Source organism: Vombatus ursinus, unplaced genomic scaffold, assembly GCF_900497805.2.
Source record: "Vombatus ursinus unplaced genomic scaffold, bare-nosed wombat genome assembly UNPS02014791.1, whole genome shotgun sequence".
NCBI lineage: Eukaryota > Metazoa > Chordata > Mammalia > Diprotodontia > Vombatidae > Vombatus > Vombatus ursinus.
The window spans coordinates 62,838,800-62,856,088 of NW_020954569.1; the positions used below are offsets into that span (position 1 = coordinate 62,838,800).

Sequence of the window (17,289 nt, forward strand, 5' to 3'; positions counted from 1 at the left end):
GGTTTACCTTTTTGTATGCAACTTCAAGGTATGAAAATCCAAATTAGTAACATAGATTAAATCATGGAGTGAATGTTTTTCTTTATAGCAATATTTTTCACTGTGCAACAGGAATCACCAGGGTTATTTTTTTTTCAATGCAACTCCTCTAATGCATTTCTATACATCCTATCAAGTTAATATTACATACAACCTTGCTAGAGCACATTTACCAAGTCAAGTCAAGTCTGCCTATACAATAACTCTCAAGTTAGTTTTCCTGGTTTGATATTTTTGTTTTGTTTTTCAGTCCAATTTTTTCCAGTGCATTGGGCTCCGTGTTCTGTAAATGGGACCTCCCTGTCCTCACCCTACCTTTCAACATGGTATTAACAATGTACTCGGCAGCCACTGGACCTAAAAACCCTTTCTTTCCCACCAAATTAGCTACGACATCTGTTCCCAATGTTACCTGGTCTCAGATCAATGTCCCTGAGGTAAGAGTTACATTCTCTTTTCACATTTTCTCCTTATACATAGTGAGAGGTCTGTTGCTTTCTTGTGCATGAATATAAGAGCCCTTGCATTTCCAAGGCACCTTATTATCTCTTTAAAGTCATCTTAATTGTCATTATTAAGAAATGTTGAAAATCAGATTCAAAACAAAGTTCTTTTGTAAAGCCCATTGGGCTCCAGATGATATGAGGTGAGTCTACTGGCTCAAGGCTAACATCCTAACTTGTTTATGGAACTCTATCTGAACAACAGAAATAGAGATAATACCACAGAGTAGCTACCTGGAAAGGCAAGTATTTTATGGATTGCTTGAACATTGAATTGAAGAATGTCATTGAAATTGATCCTAGACAAAAATGAATTTTGGAGCTGAAGGGAATCTTAGCGATTTTCCCTTCACTGCCTATATCACAGGCAGGTAGGTGGCGCAGTGTATCAACCACCCCAACCCTTTTCTATTTCTCTTTTCTCTATTTCCAGCCCCCAACAAATATACATGGAGGCAGGTAGGTGACACAGTAGATCGAGGACTTACTCTGAACTTAGGAAGACCTGAGATTAAATTTGACCTCAGACACTTCCTAGTTGTGTGATCCTGGGCAAGTTATTTAACCTTTGCCTCAGTTTCCTCAACTGGAATAATAATAATACCTAATTTGCAGGGTTGTTATGAGGATCAAATGAGGTAAGATTTATAGTGCTTACCACAGTGCTTAGCACATAAGTAGGGACTATATTTTGTTGTGGTTCATCCTTTGTTTTCAAAGAGGACCAATGATATCAGATGTTAGGGTAAAATAATGCATGATGGGTGATATCTTAACTTGCCTGTGAATTGGATTTAAGTAAGGCAGAGTTGCAAAAAAGTTATCAGCCTCATTCTCTCTTCCAGAGTCATTGAAGTCACAGTGACTGGTGATGGCCCAGGATAGGGTGTTCAGGGAGGACTACACCTCTGGTATGAAGGCTTGCTAAGACCTTTTCAGGGCTGCTTATGCACCTTTGGTGTCCACCTGTCACTCAGCTCTCACCTGTAGGCACTATGTAAAGTTGGGAAAAAATCTCTCTGTAAACCTTAAAGAATCATATAAAAGTGAATTGTGTTCATTATCCAATCATGGGATTATCAGATATAGAACTTCTTGTTGTTGTTGTTTGTCCTTTCTTCTCGAAGAGGACCATGACATCAGGGAGGTGATGTCATGACATGCAAGTAAAATGGATTTAAGTGAGGGAGGCTGTGCAAAGTCACCAGACTCATTTTCTCCTCCAGAGCCATCTGGGTCCAGTGGCCAGATATAGAGCAGGATAACTGGAAATGGCCCAGGATGCAGTGGTGGACCTTGGCCTTTTCAAGCTAAGGTCTTTAACAGGTCTTAGTTTGACTGAGGCAATGCCCATTCAGTGATTAAGGTTTAATAAGAAATGAGGCAGAGAATGGCCTCTTTATCTAATCAAAAAAAAAAAAGAAGAAGAAGAAGAGAAAGAAGAAGAAGATGATGATGATGATGATTATGATACCCTATGTAGACAGAGGGAAAGAAAGAAAGAACTTGAAAGGACTTTGGAGATCACCTAGCCTACCTCTGCCATTTTATAGATGAGGAAATTAAGACCTAGAGAGAGGAAGGATCTGGCCCAAGGCAACTCAGGTCCTAAGAGGTGAAGAAGGGATTCACACCCAGATTTTCAGTCTCCAAAGTCAGTGTTCTTTCTACTAGACCAAGCAGCTTCCTCCCTTCCTTTTACAGAGAAAGAAATGGACTCTGAAAGTGGGACTGACCTGCCCATGGTCATATGACAAGTAAACGAGTGATGTGGAACTAGAAAGCAGATGTCCTGGTTCCTTGTCCTTTTCCATTGCCATAAACTGGCTTTTGCTCATTTTGATAGGATCATTGATTTAATCTAACCCTCTTATTTAATTGTTCAAGAACCGAGGACCACAGTAAAGTGGCTTGCCCATGATTCCACAGCTAATAAGTAGTAGAGCCAACATTCAAGTTTTCCATCTCTGATCACTAATGATAATAATGATAAAGATAATAATAGCTAACTATGTAGTGCTTTTATGTGCCAGGCACTATGCTAAGTGCTTTATAATTATTATCTCATTTGATCCTCATAACAACCCTGGGAGGACAGCTCCCATTACAGATAGGGAAACTGAGGCCAACAGTTTAACTGACTTGCCTGAGGTCACACAGCTAGTAAGTATCTGAGTCCAGATTTGAACTCAAGTCTTCCTGACTCTAGGGCCAGAGCTCTATCCACTGTGCCATCTAACTGCCTTAGTGTATATATGTTGGGGATTGAAAACAGGAAAAAGAGAAAGAGAAGAACAAAGGGTTGAAGGTAGAACCGAAGGATGTGAATTCTGGTTCTTCTTAGTGTTTATCTGGCAAGTGTGATTAAGGTCATCTTGATAACTGCAGAGTAGAGAGAACTTGATATTAGAGGAAATGAAAGGAAACTTGACCTTTTTAACTCATAAGTGCTTGTTTTCAAAGACTGAAAAATGCTTTGGTGAATTTCCAGCTAAAGCCTCCAAATAGCTATTACTCTCTATATATGCCCCAAATAGCTATTACCCAGCAAATTTGAGGACTAACTGTTATGAGTAATTACTTTTCCCCTTTGTCAGTGTCCCAGAAGGATATTAAGGGAGAGAATTAAGTAAGTGTGGGGAAATTAAAAGAAGGAAGACAAAACTCTAAGGGTACAATCATATTTATAACAATAATGCCAATCTGGTAGCCTTCAAAGCTTTGCTTCAGTGGTCTAGAGGAGATCAGACATGTTTGAAGGCTTTCTTGGATAATCAGGATGCCTTCAGAATGGCCCCAGCTCCAAGCTAGGACTATTCAGATATTGGCACTATCCTAAGCTGGAAACAAACCCACGGCATAGCTCCCAATCTCCAAACAAAGCTGTTACTCATAATACCAGGCTTTCACATGAATGCAATAAGAATCCAACAAGTAATCAACACACATTTATTATGTTTGATATGTGTGAGCCCTGTGCTAAGGACTGCTAATACAAAGAAAAAGCCGAGACATTACCTGTCCTCAAGAAGCTTACATTATCATGGGAAAGGCAACACAAACATATTGGTATTTACAAAATAAATACAGTTCATGGAAGATAGCTTTAAGGGAAACAACCATCTGATCAGGCACTAACTGCACCCAAAATAGCATTTTCTCAGCCTATTGTGACATTACCCTTCTCTCCTACATGGCCTGAATATCTCACACTTACAGTCATTGTTTCCAGGTCCCTATTAAAATGCATACATGTTTTTAGAAGGGAAGCAAGAGGAAGGTCATGAGGAGAATGAGACCTCTTCCAGGCCTCTTCTATTACCACATTCATGCGAATGAGTTTATCACATTGGCAAATTGTTACCCATGGAGGAACCAAGAGCCTGGTCCTGAGAGGGGAAGGTGCATTGGGAGGGAGAGGAAAAGGCAATATTGAGGTAGGGTGCTGGACCACAGAGGGCAGGCCAAGGCAGCAGTGAAGTACCTGAAATTACTTATAAGAAGGAAAGGTAGAAGAGATAGATATCATTTTCAATATATAAATATGGAAACTGAGGTCTAGAAAATCTGTGTCTTCTCTAAGCTCACTCAAATGGTAGGAGAGTCCTCCCTAACCCAGGTCTCCTGACCTCCAAACTAGTCATGCTGTACCATGCCTTGATGCCTTCCCCAGGGAGAGCTATTTGCCAGACTCAAATGAGATGATGTACATTAAGCCCATTGTAAACCATAAATGTTTCTGTCTAAAGTACAATAAATGTAGGCAATCATCATTATGATTATGACTTCTCAATTTGTTCCCAGCATCAGCACGGAACAGAGTTTTACAGCAGGTCAGACTCTACCCAACAACGGGTCACTTTGGGTAAATTCTGCCCAAAGACAAACAATTCTGCCAAACCAGTTTTTTGGCAACCAAGGAATCTGCTTTCTGGCTATGGGGCTGAGTTTTTCAATTTTCCAACTAGTCACTTTGACATCGCATAGGGATGAGTCTCCAGGCACAAACTGACATCACCAAATTAGATAGTTCTGAGAGAGGAGGGGGGAAAAAAAGGTCACTTAAACTGCTGTCTGATGGCATGTGGCTTTAAACCATGCTGGCAAATAGATAAAATGTTAGTTCCTGCGGTCTTTGAGGTTGATTTTCTGCAATACTTAATAATCCAAGAAATGTGTGCAGTGGTAAACAGGAGGAGGTAAGCCACCCTTGTAAATAGTTTCATATAGCCCTTGTGCATTTCTCAGAAACCCATGAGATTCTTAGAACAGCATTCCTCCCCTCCCTTCACCTGCTGACTAACCAATCGCATCTAATGTTTTAGTAAGGCAAAGGATAAGAGCATGAGGGCCAGAAGGGACTTTAGAGATCATCTCCAATAGTGGTTCAGTGGACAGAGTGCTGGCCTTGGAGTCAAGAGGACGTGAGTTCAAATCCTCCCCCTCAGACACTTTATTAGCTCTGTAACCCTCGGCAAGTCACTTAAGTTTGTTTGCCTCAGTTTGCTCATCGGTAAAATAAGCTGGAGAAGGAAATGCCAAACCACTGTAGTATCTTTGCAAAGAAAAACCCAAATGTAGTGAACTCTAGCTTTAGTTGAGGTTGGGGGAGATCAATAAATGTTTCATGGGGCTGGCACCTGGGCTGAGCCTTGAAGATGAGGACAAAGAGGCAGAAAGGAGGACTAGATTCCAAGCAGGGGGAGAAGCAAAGGGAAACAGAAGGCCAAATTTGAGGAACAGCTAGTCGTGCTATTTGGATGGGACGTCGATGGTGGAAGGGGGAGGCATTTGAAATAAGACTGAAAAGGAAGGGAGGTAGGAGGCAAGTTGTTAAGACTCATTAAGTACCAACCTGAAGAATTTGTATCCTAGAAGCCATAAGGAGCCACTAAGGTGTTTGAACCAGGGGGTGATTTAATCAGATCTGTGCCCTAGGAAGATTTTTGATGCAGCTGTGTGAGGGTTGGATTGGAGCAAGGAGATAGTAAAAGCAGGAATCCAGTTGGAAGCAGAGGGATAATAGAGTGACAGACAACATGGCGTGGTAGATAGAATGGTCCTGGAGGGCTGGAAGACCTGGCTCACGCTGGCTGTGCAATGCTGAGCAAGCCACTTAACCTCTACTCTACACGCTGTTGTTCAGTCTTGTCTGACACTTTATGACTCCATTTGGGGTTTTCTTGGCAAAGATACTGGAGTGACTTGGCCACGGTAGCTAGCAAGAGTCTGAAGTCAAATTTGAACTCAGATCTTCCCAACTCTAGGCCTGGTGTTCTATCCACTGTACCACCTAGCACTACTCACACCTGCATCAGTGTAAACAGTTTGATGAAGAGGAAAATTATAATAATCCTTTACAAATTCCTACACCAATTGGGGTGACCCAAGGTTCCCGAACATTTTCTACCCTAGGGGAAGCTAGGTGAACCAGTGGTTAGAGTGCTGGATTTGACCTCAGGAAGGTCAATTCCCACCTCAGACCCTTACTAACTGAATGATCCTGAGTAAGTTACTCTCAGTTTCAGTTTCCTCATCTATAAAATGAAGATAGTAATAAAAACTATCTCACAGAATTGTTATGAGGATCAAATGAGATAATTTGTATAAAGTGCTTTGTAAACCTTAACACACATGTTAACTACTATTATTTATAAATTATTATAAATATTATAGTATTTTATATAATATATAATATATTATAAATAAATAGAGATTATGTTATAAAAATTAACTATTATAATTTCCCTCCAAGAAAGGCTTCAAGTATAGTCCTGGCCACAGACAGAGTCAGCTTTCTGAACCTAGTTAAGTGTGTGAAGGCTCTTCAACAGTCAGCTGACCACGCTGTAATAACTTCTCTGATGCTGGCCACCTTTGAAAGAAAAGCATCAAGTAGCCCTCAGTCCTGGGCTGCCACCTTCCACTTCTGTGGTTAGAGAGGCATGATGACAGTTGGGGGGGACAAAGGATACTAAGAAGCACATATCTTTTAGACCCTTTGTACATTTTGATTTGGCTTTGTACTCTGATTGTGAGATCATTTTCCAATGACCAACAAGTATATATGCTACTAGAAAGAACTGAATCCTATCAGTCTTTATATTCTTGCTAAAGGAGCAGGAGGAAGAAGGAAGAAGGAAGGACAATGGAAAGAGTGTTGGGTTTGATACCAAAGTACCTGAGTTTGCAGCCCAGTTCTACCATCTAAAACCCACATGACTTTGGGCAAATCACAATCTCCTTGGGCTTCACTTTTCTCATCTCTAAAATGAAAGAGTTGGACAAAATGGCCTCTAGGGTCCTTCCTAACTTTAATAGTAGGATTTTAAGACATTGTTAAGTGGAAGAATGGCTTATACACTCCCCTTGAAGAGTAAAGGAATTAGAAGAGTCCATTTTATTGTATGCCAAAAGGCAACAAGAAACAGAATTTCATGGCTCATTTGTTCATTTCATACTTCAGTGCTCATTAAAGTAAATTTGCAAAAAATTAAGACCAATTTTAGCTTATGAAACAACTGCTGCAGTAGATTTTATTTTGTTTTTCTTTTTAATAGTATTTTATTTTTTCCCAATTACATGTAAAGACAATTTTAACATTTTTTTTTAAATTTGAGTTCCAAATTTTCTCCCTCCTCTCTAAAACAGTAAGCAATTTGATGTAGTGCAATCATGTAAAACATATTTCCATATTAGTCATGTTCTCAAAGCAGATTTTAGGAAGAACTTGAAAAGAACCTCCAAATTAAATCAACATATACTTTGATACTTGGTGATTTTACTGCAAAGGTAGGAAAAGGTGAAGATGGTGAGAATTACATTATTAAGCACAGATCAGGAAAAGGAATGAGACCAAAAGGTTTTTAGGCAACACAGAAACCTTACACCTATGTATGGTAACTGCTTTCTTTGACAAGAGAATTGTGGAACACTGGAGGAGGGAACACTGAAAAAAATCAAAAAATTGTATTGTTGGTATTTTAAGTAACAGGAAATGACTCTTCAATAGTCAGTTATTTGAGTAAAATCTATCTTATTAGAGCTTCTAGTGGGATGTATGGGGTATTCAGGGAGGACTAGCACCTCTGTGTGAGGGCTTTCGAGCCCTTTTCAGGGCTGCTCATCCCCCTTTGATGTCCACCTGCCACCCAACCTTCACCTGTGGCTCCAAAAAGCTGTGGCATATGCAGTGGACACAACTCAGTAAAACCATCTTAATAGATGGGCTGAACTAGGTTGAGGGTAACTGATAATCCTCAAACCCATCTACCCCAAGCATATAAAGGCTTTCCCTGGGGCAGATGAGAACAATTTGTTCCAATGGTCATGAAGACAGCTGAGGCAGGTGCTGTGGGGCATTTAGAGCTTGGTCAAACACCGAAAATGCCAGTCATCTACTCTATCCTGGGCCATCACCCGTCATCCTGACTTTTGGCTTGCCATTGGACTTGGATGACTCTGGAAGAGAGAGTGAGGCTGATGACTTTGTGTAACTCTTCCTCACTGAAATCCAATTCATGTGCAAGTCAAGACATTGTGATATCTTTGGTGATATCCAAATCACCTGTGATATCATTGGTCCTCTTCAAAAATGAACAACAACAGGGGCAGCTAGGTGGCGCAGTGGATAGAGCACCGGCCCTGAAGTCAGGAGGACCTGAGTTCAAATCCGGTCTCAGACCAAACACTTGACACATACTAGCTGTGTGACCTTGGGGAACTCAACCCCGATTGCCTCACTAAAAAAAAAAAAATGAATAACAATAGCTCCTAGTTAGACCAAAAGTCAAAATTAACATGAAACTAAAAGAAAGAATAAAACCGTTTTAAAAGATCAAGTGTGTCACTGGAATAAATTAATCTCAACCTATTCAAATAAGCTACTAAAACTTAACACTGCACTAAGACTTTTGGAACACCCTGAACAGTCCCTGAGGCTGTTAAAGTACTTTCTATAACACTATGAGAAAGGTTCTAGAAGTATTATTATCATCCGCATTTTTTCAGATGAGAATACTGAGGCTGAGACATGTAAGTAACTTGTACAGCATCACGTAATTAATAAGCATCTCAGAGGAGATTCAAATTCAGGTCTCCCTAACTCAAGTTCCCGTGCTTTGTCCACTATAGAATGCTACTTCTCAGTCAATGGCATTTGAAGACAATGTGAATTTCCTTCTCACAGCTGGATTTAGGCCTGTTTGCCAGGACACAGATGGTTCACCTCCTTTTTGACTGTAGCCATTTCCCCCCATTATGGAATCTGAAATACGACTCTGTTGTATACAGTTGTGTAATGAGATTGCTTCCAACTAAATTGAATTTGCTTTTTTTTTTGGCGAGGCAATGGGGTCAAGCGACTTGCCCAAGGTCACATAGATAAGTGTCAAATGTCTGAGGCCACATTTGAACTCACGTCCTCTTGAATCCAGGACTGGTACTCTATCCAGTGCCCCATCTAGCTGCCCCAAGATGAATTTACTTTTAAATGTTTTAAAAATGTTTCAGTCATAGCTACAGACTTAAGCTATTGCAGTTTAAAGGTATGCAAAGATTGAATAAAGCCCATATACATATCATCTTGAAATAATTTAAGGTGTGATTGTACACTACTTAACAACCAAGACGAACAGGGAAATAGTCACAAGAAAATTAATCACTTGGTCCCCATCAATAGTTGTATTGTGAAGGATAAACTTTTATTATCTTGCGTCAGACCCTATACCTTCCTGGGAATCCTGTACTGTGAAAAAAAAGTTGAGCTTGAACCCATATAGGAAATGTAATCGGGGGCAGCTAGGTGGTACAGTGGATAGAGCACCGGTCCTGGATTCAGGAGGACCTGAGTTCAGATAGGCCTCAGACACTTAACACTTACTAGCTGTGTGACCTTGCGCCAGGCACTTAACCCCATTGCCTAGCAAAAAAAAAAAGGGAAATGTCATCAGGAAATACATAGTTGAGTGTTTAAGAATATTATATGCTGATTGCCAGTGATGACTGACACAAAGAAAGGCTTGTTCAGTCGTGTCTGACTCTTCATGACCCCATTTCGGGCTTTCTTGGCAAAGATACTGGAGTGGTTTGCCATTTCCTTCTCCAGCATGTCTCCATTTTACAGAAGAGGAACTGAGGCAAATAGGGACTAAGTGACTTGCCCAGGGTCACACAGCTAGTCAGTGTCTAAGGCCAAATTTGAACTCAGATCTTCCTGACTCCAGGCCTGGTGCTCTATCCACTGCACCACCCACCTACCCCAAAACCTTAGACAATATTTGTAGTTAACAACAGAATTGTAAGCATAGTCCTAGTGAATCAATTTACTATTAATTGCTTCCAATTTTATGGAAGTTTTAGACTAAGTTCAAGTCTTTTTATTATTATTATTATCTTCCCTTCTTTTTGTTGGGGTTCAAATAAAAGTGGTCTTGGGACAAGAAGCTATCCTATTATTATTTCTTTATATTCAGTGTTTAATTGGCACAGGTTTTTTTTCGTTGAATAAAAATAATAGGTTTGGAAGTTAATTCTTGGTAAGTTCACTATAGGCATCCTCAGTACAACTCCAGTAGCACGCAGAATATCAGAGATGATATGCACCTCATCCTCTTTCCACGTGATTACGGTCTTTTCCGCTAAGTCTCTATGCTTTGAAAACTTTTCATTCCATGGAGCTTGGAGACTATAACCATTTGGGATCTCAACATCCATTAAAAATATTGTTCTTGAGTTTTTGTGAATCAACATTATATCTGGGCAATTATGAGCAATAGTTTGGTCTGTAATAATAAGAATATTAGCAATAGCTATATTTTCTCAAGCATAGCAACTCATGAAATTATCTTGTCTGGGGGTAGTGGCTGGGGTCATCAGAAGGAGCACCCACACTGATCAAATTTTACAAGTTCCTGAGTTTCAAACTAGAATTCTGTCTCGGATGCTTCTACTTCTTCTATCTATCCTGTGGGACTTAGTTCAATATCTATAGCTATTACCCATATTCACTTGAGGCTGTTTATATTAACCCTATATTTTTTTGGTGGGGGTGGGGGGTGATTTTACAGTTACTCAAAGCCATCCCAGTGGGAGTTGGTCAGATCTACGGTTGTGATAATCCTTGGACCGGCGGCATTTTCCTAGTTGCCATTCTCTTCTCCTCCCCGCTCATGGGCTTGCATGCAGCGATTGGATCGACAGTGGGGCTTATAGCAGGTATGCCCATGTCCCTAGGAGGGGTGGGTCACTTGAATGAAGTAAGTGATGTGTGGGGCTCTCATCAAGCTTCTGCTAATCCAGCTCCTTTCAGTACACTGGGCCCCTTCTTGAAATGTTCACTAACTCCATTTCTCTTGTGTGATAGGGCTGACCCTTTCAGCTTCATTTGATGATATCTACGTTGGATTATGGGGCTTCAACAGCTCTCTGGCCTGCATGGCAATAGGAGGGATGTTCATGGCTCTCACTTGGCAAACTCATCTCCTATCTCTTGCCTGTGGTATGTATTCCATGAAGCTCCAGGGCTGGGTTAATAACTATGGGTTGAAAAGGAAAAAAAAAAAAAAACACTGACCTAGAAGCATCAGATTTAGGACAGATGCACTTTTAACATTTTTAGTGTCATTGACCCCTTTGGCAGTCTGGTGAAGTCTATAGACACTTCAGGGTAATATTTTTTAATGCATAAAATAAGATATGCATGATTACAAAGGAAACTGGTTATACTGAAATCATTATCAAAATATATCTAAAAAAAAAAAAAAACTTCATGGGTCCCAGGTTCAGAACTCCTGACTTAGGGTGATAGGTTTAGAGCAAGAAGGGCCTTTGGAGGTCATCTAGCCTAACCTGCTCATTCTACAGATAAGGAAACTGAGGACTAGAGCTAGAAGGAACCTCAGATCATACTAAGTCACCCCTAACTTTAGAGAAGAGGAAAATGAGGACCAGAAGTTAAATGGTTTCTTCAGGGTCACAGAAGAACTAAAGAGCAGATGGGTAACTTGACCCCAGTGGTTTTAATGCAAAATCCAGGACTCTTTTCATGATACCACACTGTCTAAGTGTCAGGATAGCTGGGTTCCTGTTCTATCTCATCCACTAACTTGAGTGTGGCCTTAATGTCAAGAAACAGTTGAAGGCAGAAAGGAGCCTGTCTCTCAAAGCTATACTTCATATACTAAACTATACTTAGATGTACTGTATAAGGTAGACTGGCCCTGCCTTATAAATAGGGAAGGACCTGAGAGGGCCCCTCTTTGACACAAAAAGGAACTGGAAAGTAGACAAAAAGTGCACAAGGATGGATGGATGGATGTACGTATATACATATATACACATACATATGCATGCACATGTATATGTACATATATGTGTATGTGTGTGTGCGTATACATAACATATAATAGCATTCCCTTTAGCTGGCCATGCAGCAGGGCAAGGCCCAGGGTTTATTGGGATGAAATACGGAGCTACTTAGCTCAGGAAGCAGCACTGGCCAATTAGGGCTAGTATTCTCCTACACTCTGTGACTCAACAATTTTATATCCTATACATTTATTTGTTCTATCAACTTTGTTCTGGCAGCTGGCAAAGTCATTTTGAAAAATTCAACCTCTGTTTTAGTTGCCCTAAGTGAAATAGCAGGAGGTGGGGGGTGAAACAGGGAGACAGAGGCAGAATCCATGAAGAATTCAGAAGATAGGGTATAGGTGAGCTTGGGGAGAGGGGAGGTCTGGAATATCTCTAAGACATTGTCTGATGGCATGACTCTGTTTCTCTAAACAGAAGGGGCTGAATAAATAAAACCAAAAGCATCCCAAATGGGTCAAGGGTGTGACTCTTTCTGCCTAGGATCTTTATGCACTGAGAAAATCACTTGACCTATATTTCTTCCTCTGTCAAATGAGAATAATCATACCTACCTACCATCTACTCACCCGGTTGTTTTGAATATAATAAGAGATCATAATGAGGAAACAATTTAAACATACTAAGCCCTATTCAGATCTAAGCTGCAATTATTGTTGTTATTGTTACTCAGGGAAAAATGAATATAAGTTGTCCTTCAGTCTAGTATTCTTGACACTCAGGATATGTGTGACTTAACTTCCTGGACCCCAGTTTCCTCAGCCATAAAATGATCTAGATTATTGTCGTCATCAGGAGGATGTTTCAGGCCAGAGAAATCAACAGCAAATTCCTGTAAGCTAAATCCTAAACCCACCTCGTTAAATGCATTAGCTGATTAGGCTGCAAACTTTGGGGAATGCATGAATTGTCTAATCAAAACTGTGTTAGGGTTGAGGGGGACCTTGTTAACTCATTTTTGGGTGAAGTCCATTGCTCAAAGTCACATAGCTCCTTAGTGGTTCAGCTGGGCCTTGAACTTGTCTCTCCTGCTTTCTCTGCCAGTGTTCTTTCTGGTACACCATGCTGCCTCCTTCCACGTAGGCGAACTCTGGCTCCAGGACATTAGAACATTAACTGAGGGTCTAAAAAAGCTAACTTTTTCTCACATCCAGGGAGTGGTTTATTCTCCCATAGACACTATTTGTTCATTTTGGAATAATAATAGAAGCTGACTTATCTCTTTAGCTCATCATGGCATAGAGGTGACCCTGGGGTCTTGAGGGTCTCTAAAAGTGAGGCACAAACTCTGGAACATCCTGCCATGGTGCAAAGGTTTAGAAAACGGTCTCAGTGATAGTCTATCTCATTTCTGAGGACCAACCTAGCTAAGTACCAAGAAGTTCATCACTAGGAATCTGGTTATTGGGTGAGGAACTCTTTAGCCATTGTTATTTGTTTTAGTCATGTCTGACTCTTCATAACCCCATTTGGGGTTTTCTTGGTGGAAATACTGGAGTGGTTGGCCATTTCCTTCTCCAGCTCATTTTACAGATGAGGAAACTGAAGCAAACAGACTCAAGTGACTTGCCCAGGGTCACACAGCTAGTAAGTGTCTGAGGCCAGATTTGAACTCACTGTGATGAGTCTTCCCGACTCCAGGCACAGCACTCTCTCCACTGTGCCACCTACCTGCTCTCTTTATGAGAATGAGAATCCATAAAACAAATGAAAATCTTAAATGGCTCTCCTCATTCCTGGGCAGCCCATACCCTTCCTACTTCTCACTGATGGTGGCAGACTGGTGAAAAAGGGAGAACACGTGAAAAATAGCAGCCATATCCTATCAACATAAACTTCATTGTTGATATTCTAAATGTGAGTTCTTCATCCAGTGACCAGCAAGTTGACATACTACTAAAGGAACTCAATTATGTCAATCTTGAAGGGAATATACCAAATGCTTGGAAAAATCTCAGGTGTTATTAGTTCCCCAAAAAAGCCACCAAGAAAAAAATTAGTAACTACTCATTCATATGCCAATTTTCCCATCTCTATAAAATCTTTATGAGAATAATATACATTTATGTTGTATACATATATCTCAAGGATATCATTAATCAAGCTACGCAAAGGGAACACAGTTCACAAATCATATTCCAAAACAAGTCACATGTTTACAGCCACCCAATCAATAAAAGGTGTGGAGAATGCCATATCCTAGGGTACTGATTGGCTTATTGGCTGTAGAAATAGCATTTGATCCTGCAGAGTGTCACTTCAAAGGTTAACCTCCAACAAGGCGTTCCCCCCCCCATAAGAGTTAAACTCGTAAGAGAGTCCATTAGAAACAGTGTTGATGACCTTCTGATAAATTAATTTCAAGTAAGCCATAGAATAAGGAGACTGGTGCTCATCAAAGGTGTTTGCCCCCATCTTGGAGGATTTGCAACGCAAAATTCAAATGAAAGAGGGATTTCCTATAGATAGTAAAGTGCCCCTAATGCTCTTGCTTGCAAATGACATGAATGTTGCATCAAACCCTGGACCATGAAACAGCTTCCAAAATGAAATCTGTAATCACTTCAGAGTTTGGTCTCACTCTCCACATAGAAAAAAAACAAATGGATGAAGAATGCCTGTTTTCAATACCATGAGGTACATTCTGGATGGACAGACCATTGAGCTAGTCCATTGCTGCACAGATCTGGGAATAGGCACTATACACTGATAACAAATGGACCCAGAATTGAACAGGAGGAAGAAAGGAGACTGGATTACATATGTAGAAACTTCATCGTCCCTTTAATGAAACCAAGTTGCTGTCTGAAACACAGGCACATCTTTAAAACAAAAACAAAACTAGTGTTCTCTTGGTCATACTATATGACTACCCATCTTGAAATGTCAGTCTCAAGAATAAAAGTTACAGGTCACCCACAGGACAATTACGAGATGCTTGATAGATGTGAATAGTCTATAGCATACTACCAATGAGTAACTGTGCACCTCAAACAAAGTGAAATATATCATCAAAGAGAAAAGAAGAGAATTGGGCCAATAACATAGAAAGAACAAGGATTGGATAGCCCATTTATGTACTTATCCATGTCCTCCTATAAATCGTCCACAGAGGGTCCACCTAGAATGTTTGTGGGTAAGAGTTGGGTAGGATCAGATCAGTGATGATCTGCACTGTTGGAGAGGGGAACCCACACTAGGGAGATGCCAACATTCAAGTTCAGGTTTGTAGCATGTTATGTACATGATTTCAGTAGACGTTCACAACAACCTTGTGAGGTAGGCACCACAGATGGCGCTATCCCCAATTTACAAAGGAGTGAAACCTGAGGCTCAGTTTTTGATTTTCTTATGATCACACAGCTTGTATCGGAGGAAGGCTTGAATCCAAGTATCTCATAATTCCAAGTTGGGCGTTCTTTCTATTGCCTCTCCTGGAATATGTAATTAGCTCCTAAAATAATGCATATGAAAGGATTTAGGTTAATGTACCAAGTAACAAATTAGGTATGAATGAATAAATAAGTATTTAATAACTTATTACATGCCAATCACAATGCTAAAAGCTGGGGATAAAAATAGGAAAGGTGATTTAGTCCCCGATCTAAAGGAGTTCTTACTCTAATTGGGGAAGATAATACAGAAAGGATAACCAGTAAGACTATACTAAGGTAAATGAGAATATGAAATGTTTCAATTACTCATACTTCCTGTCCTCAGGAAACCTACAATTCAGAGGGGAGAGTATGTAGATAAGGGAAGCATTAACTAAATAGAATCACAGAATCTCAGAGTTGGAAAGAACCCCAGAGGTCATCTACTGCAACTTGTACCTCAACGAGAATCCAGCCCCCTTTCCATTGGGTTTTACTTGCATGTAGTTCCTGTCCTTAAGAAACCTGTAAGATGGGGGTGGGGTGGGGGAACTTCAGAAGGGAAAGAAGGGGAAAAGACCTGCTTGGACAAATGAAGGAATAAGTAGATTGTCTAAACATCTCTCCCCTGACATAACATTCCAATATCTCATTATGACATTGCATAAATCTTGGATTCTCCATTGGCGCTTTGTGCCTGGGTCAGACACTATTTTCCTTCCATTGCTCTTGGGTGATGTGGGTCTGCCCTGTTTGCTCCCTGGGGCTAAGGCTAGGCCCCACCCTTGGCAGCAGTTTCGGGGTTTTTGGGCTCAGTCTGCTGGTGACTTAACTTAGGTTTTGGCCTCTACCCATTCTGTCTCCTTCTCTTTGCACAGATCTGAACCTAGAGTTACCCCACCTCCCATCCTTTGTAGTAATCCTAACAAAGCCCAAAGCAGATGTTATCTTTTCCACTGGTTAACAGATATGTCTTCTATAAGGCTTTAAGTCTGTTTCCCAGGTACCACCCTGAATCTTCATCCTGTTGTGGCTCAGGGCAAAGATGTGGGTTGCCTGGGCACTTGGCTGGTCCTATCTCCTACTATGGGTCCAGACTTGTACCCTCTACCTACCCTGAAATTTTCTTGTAAATTCTGGACTGGATAAAAGAACTTATAACCATTTCTCTTTGGTTTTCTTTACCACTATTGCATTACTGATGCATTTATAGAGATCTGTTAGCATGTTTCTTTGAGTCTTTGGATGCAGGAATTTTGACTGTGTTGTTTTCTGAGTGTGTGTTTTGATCTTCCTTGTTACCACAGTAACTTTCTATGGTCAGAATGTTTTTCTTTTGTTTGCTCATTTTCCAGTCAATTTCTTGACTTTTAACTCTATGCTAAAATGGGACTCTGCTTCCCAAGTGGAGGGGAGTCTGTCTCAAACTTTAGCTTCTTTTGTGCAACTGCTATCAGTGGTTATTCTGGGGACCTGTAAGTTTTTGGCTCTTCCAAGGTGGTATGATCTAGAGAGAGGTGTGTTTACTACTCTGCTGGGTTGCACACTGGTTTGTGAGTGACTGCAAGCATTCCTTTCAACCCTGAAACTCTGACCAGGGTCCCTGCTCCCCTGTGGCCACACGCCCTGTTGTGCTAGTGCTCCTCCTCACACTGAGATTAAGAGCCAGGACTTCGACCCAGATCCAAGTATAGGGAATGCAAGAGTCCTGCCCCTGGTGCCTTGCTGAGGTGTCTATGAGAGATTCTAACTCCTCTCAGTCCTATCTACTACCATCTAAGCCAGAAGTCATAAGCCCCGTGGCTCTCAAAACCTATGCCAGAGGATGGTGAGCCCTGGAAGATCCTACCCAGCTGGAAAGGATTTGAGCAGGGGCCTGAGGTTAGACTAGGTGCTATATTCCAAGGACCAACCCAGATAAGTTCTGAGAGTTACATCACCAGAAGGGCGGCCACCAGGTGACAAATATTTTTTAGCAACAACTAATAAAACAATATCCTGAA

At 40.8% G+C, this 17,289-nt stretch overlaps 1 protein-coding gene across 5 annotated transcripts in view; it reads left to right on the plus strand.

Annotated features, from left to right (window-relative positions):
• SLC14A1 (solute carrier family 14 member 1 (Kidd blood group)) overlaps positions 1 to 17,289 on the plus strand; it is a 57,076-nt gene that overhangs the window by 27,625 nt on the left and 12,162 nt on the right. For all 5 annotated transcript variants that reach the window (XM_027868965.1, XM_027868968.1, XM_027868967.1 and 2 more), the window contains 3 exons: positions 290 to 476; positions 10,610 to 10,757; positions 10,906 to 11,040. In XM_027868965.1, the coding sequence (XP_027724766.1) occupies positions 290 to 476; positions 10,610 to 10,757; positions 10,906 to 11,040 (470 nt within the window). The remainder of the gene's footprint in view (positions 1 to 289; positions 477 to 10,609; positions 10,758 to 10,905; positions 11,041 to 17,289) is intronic.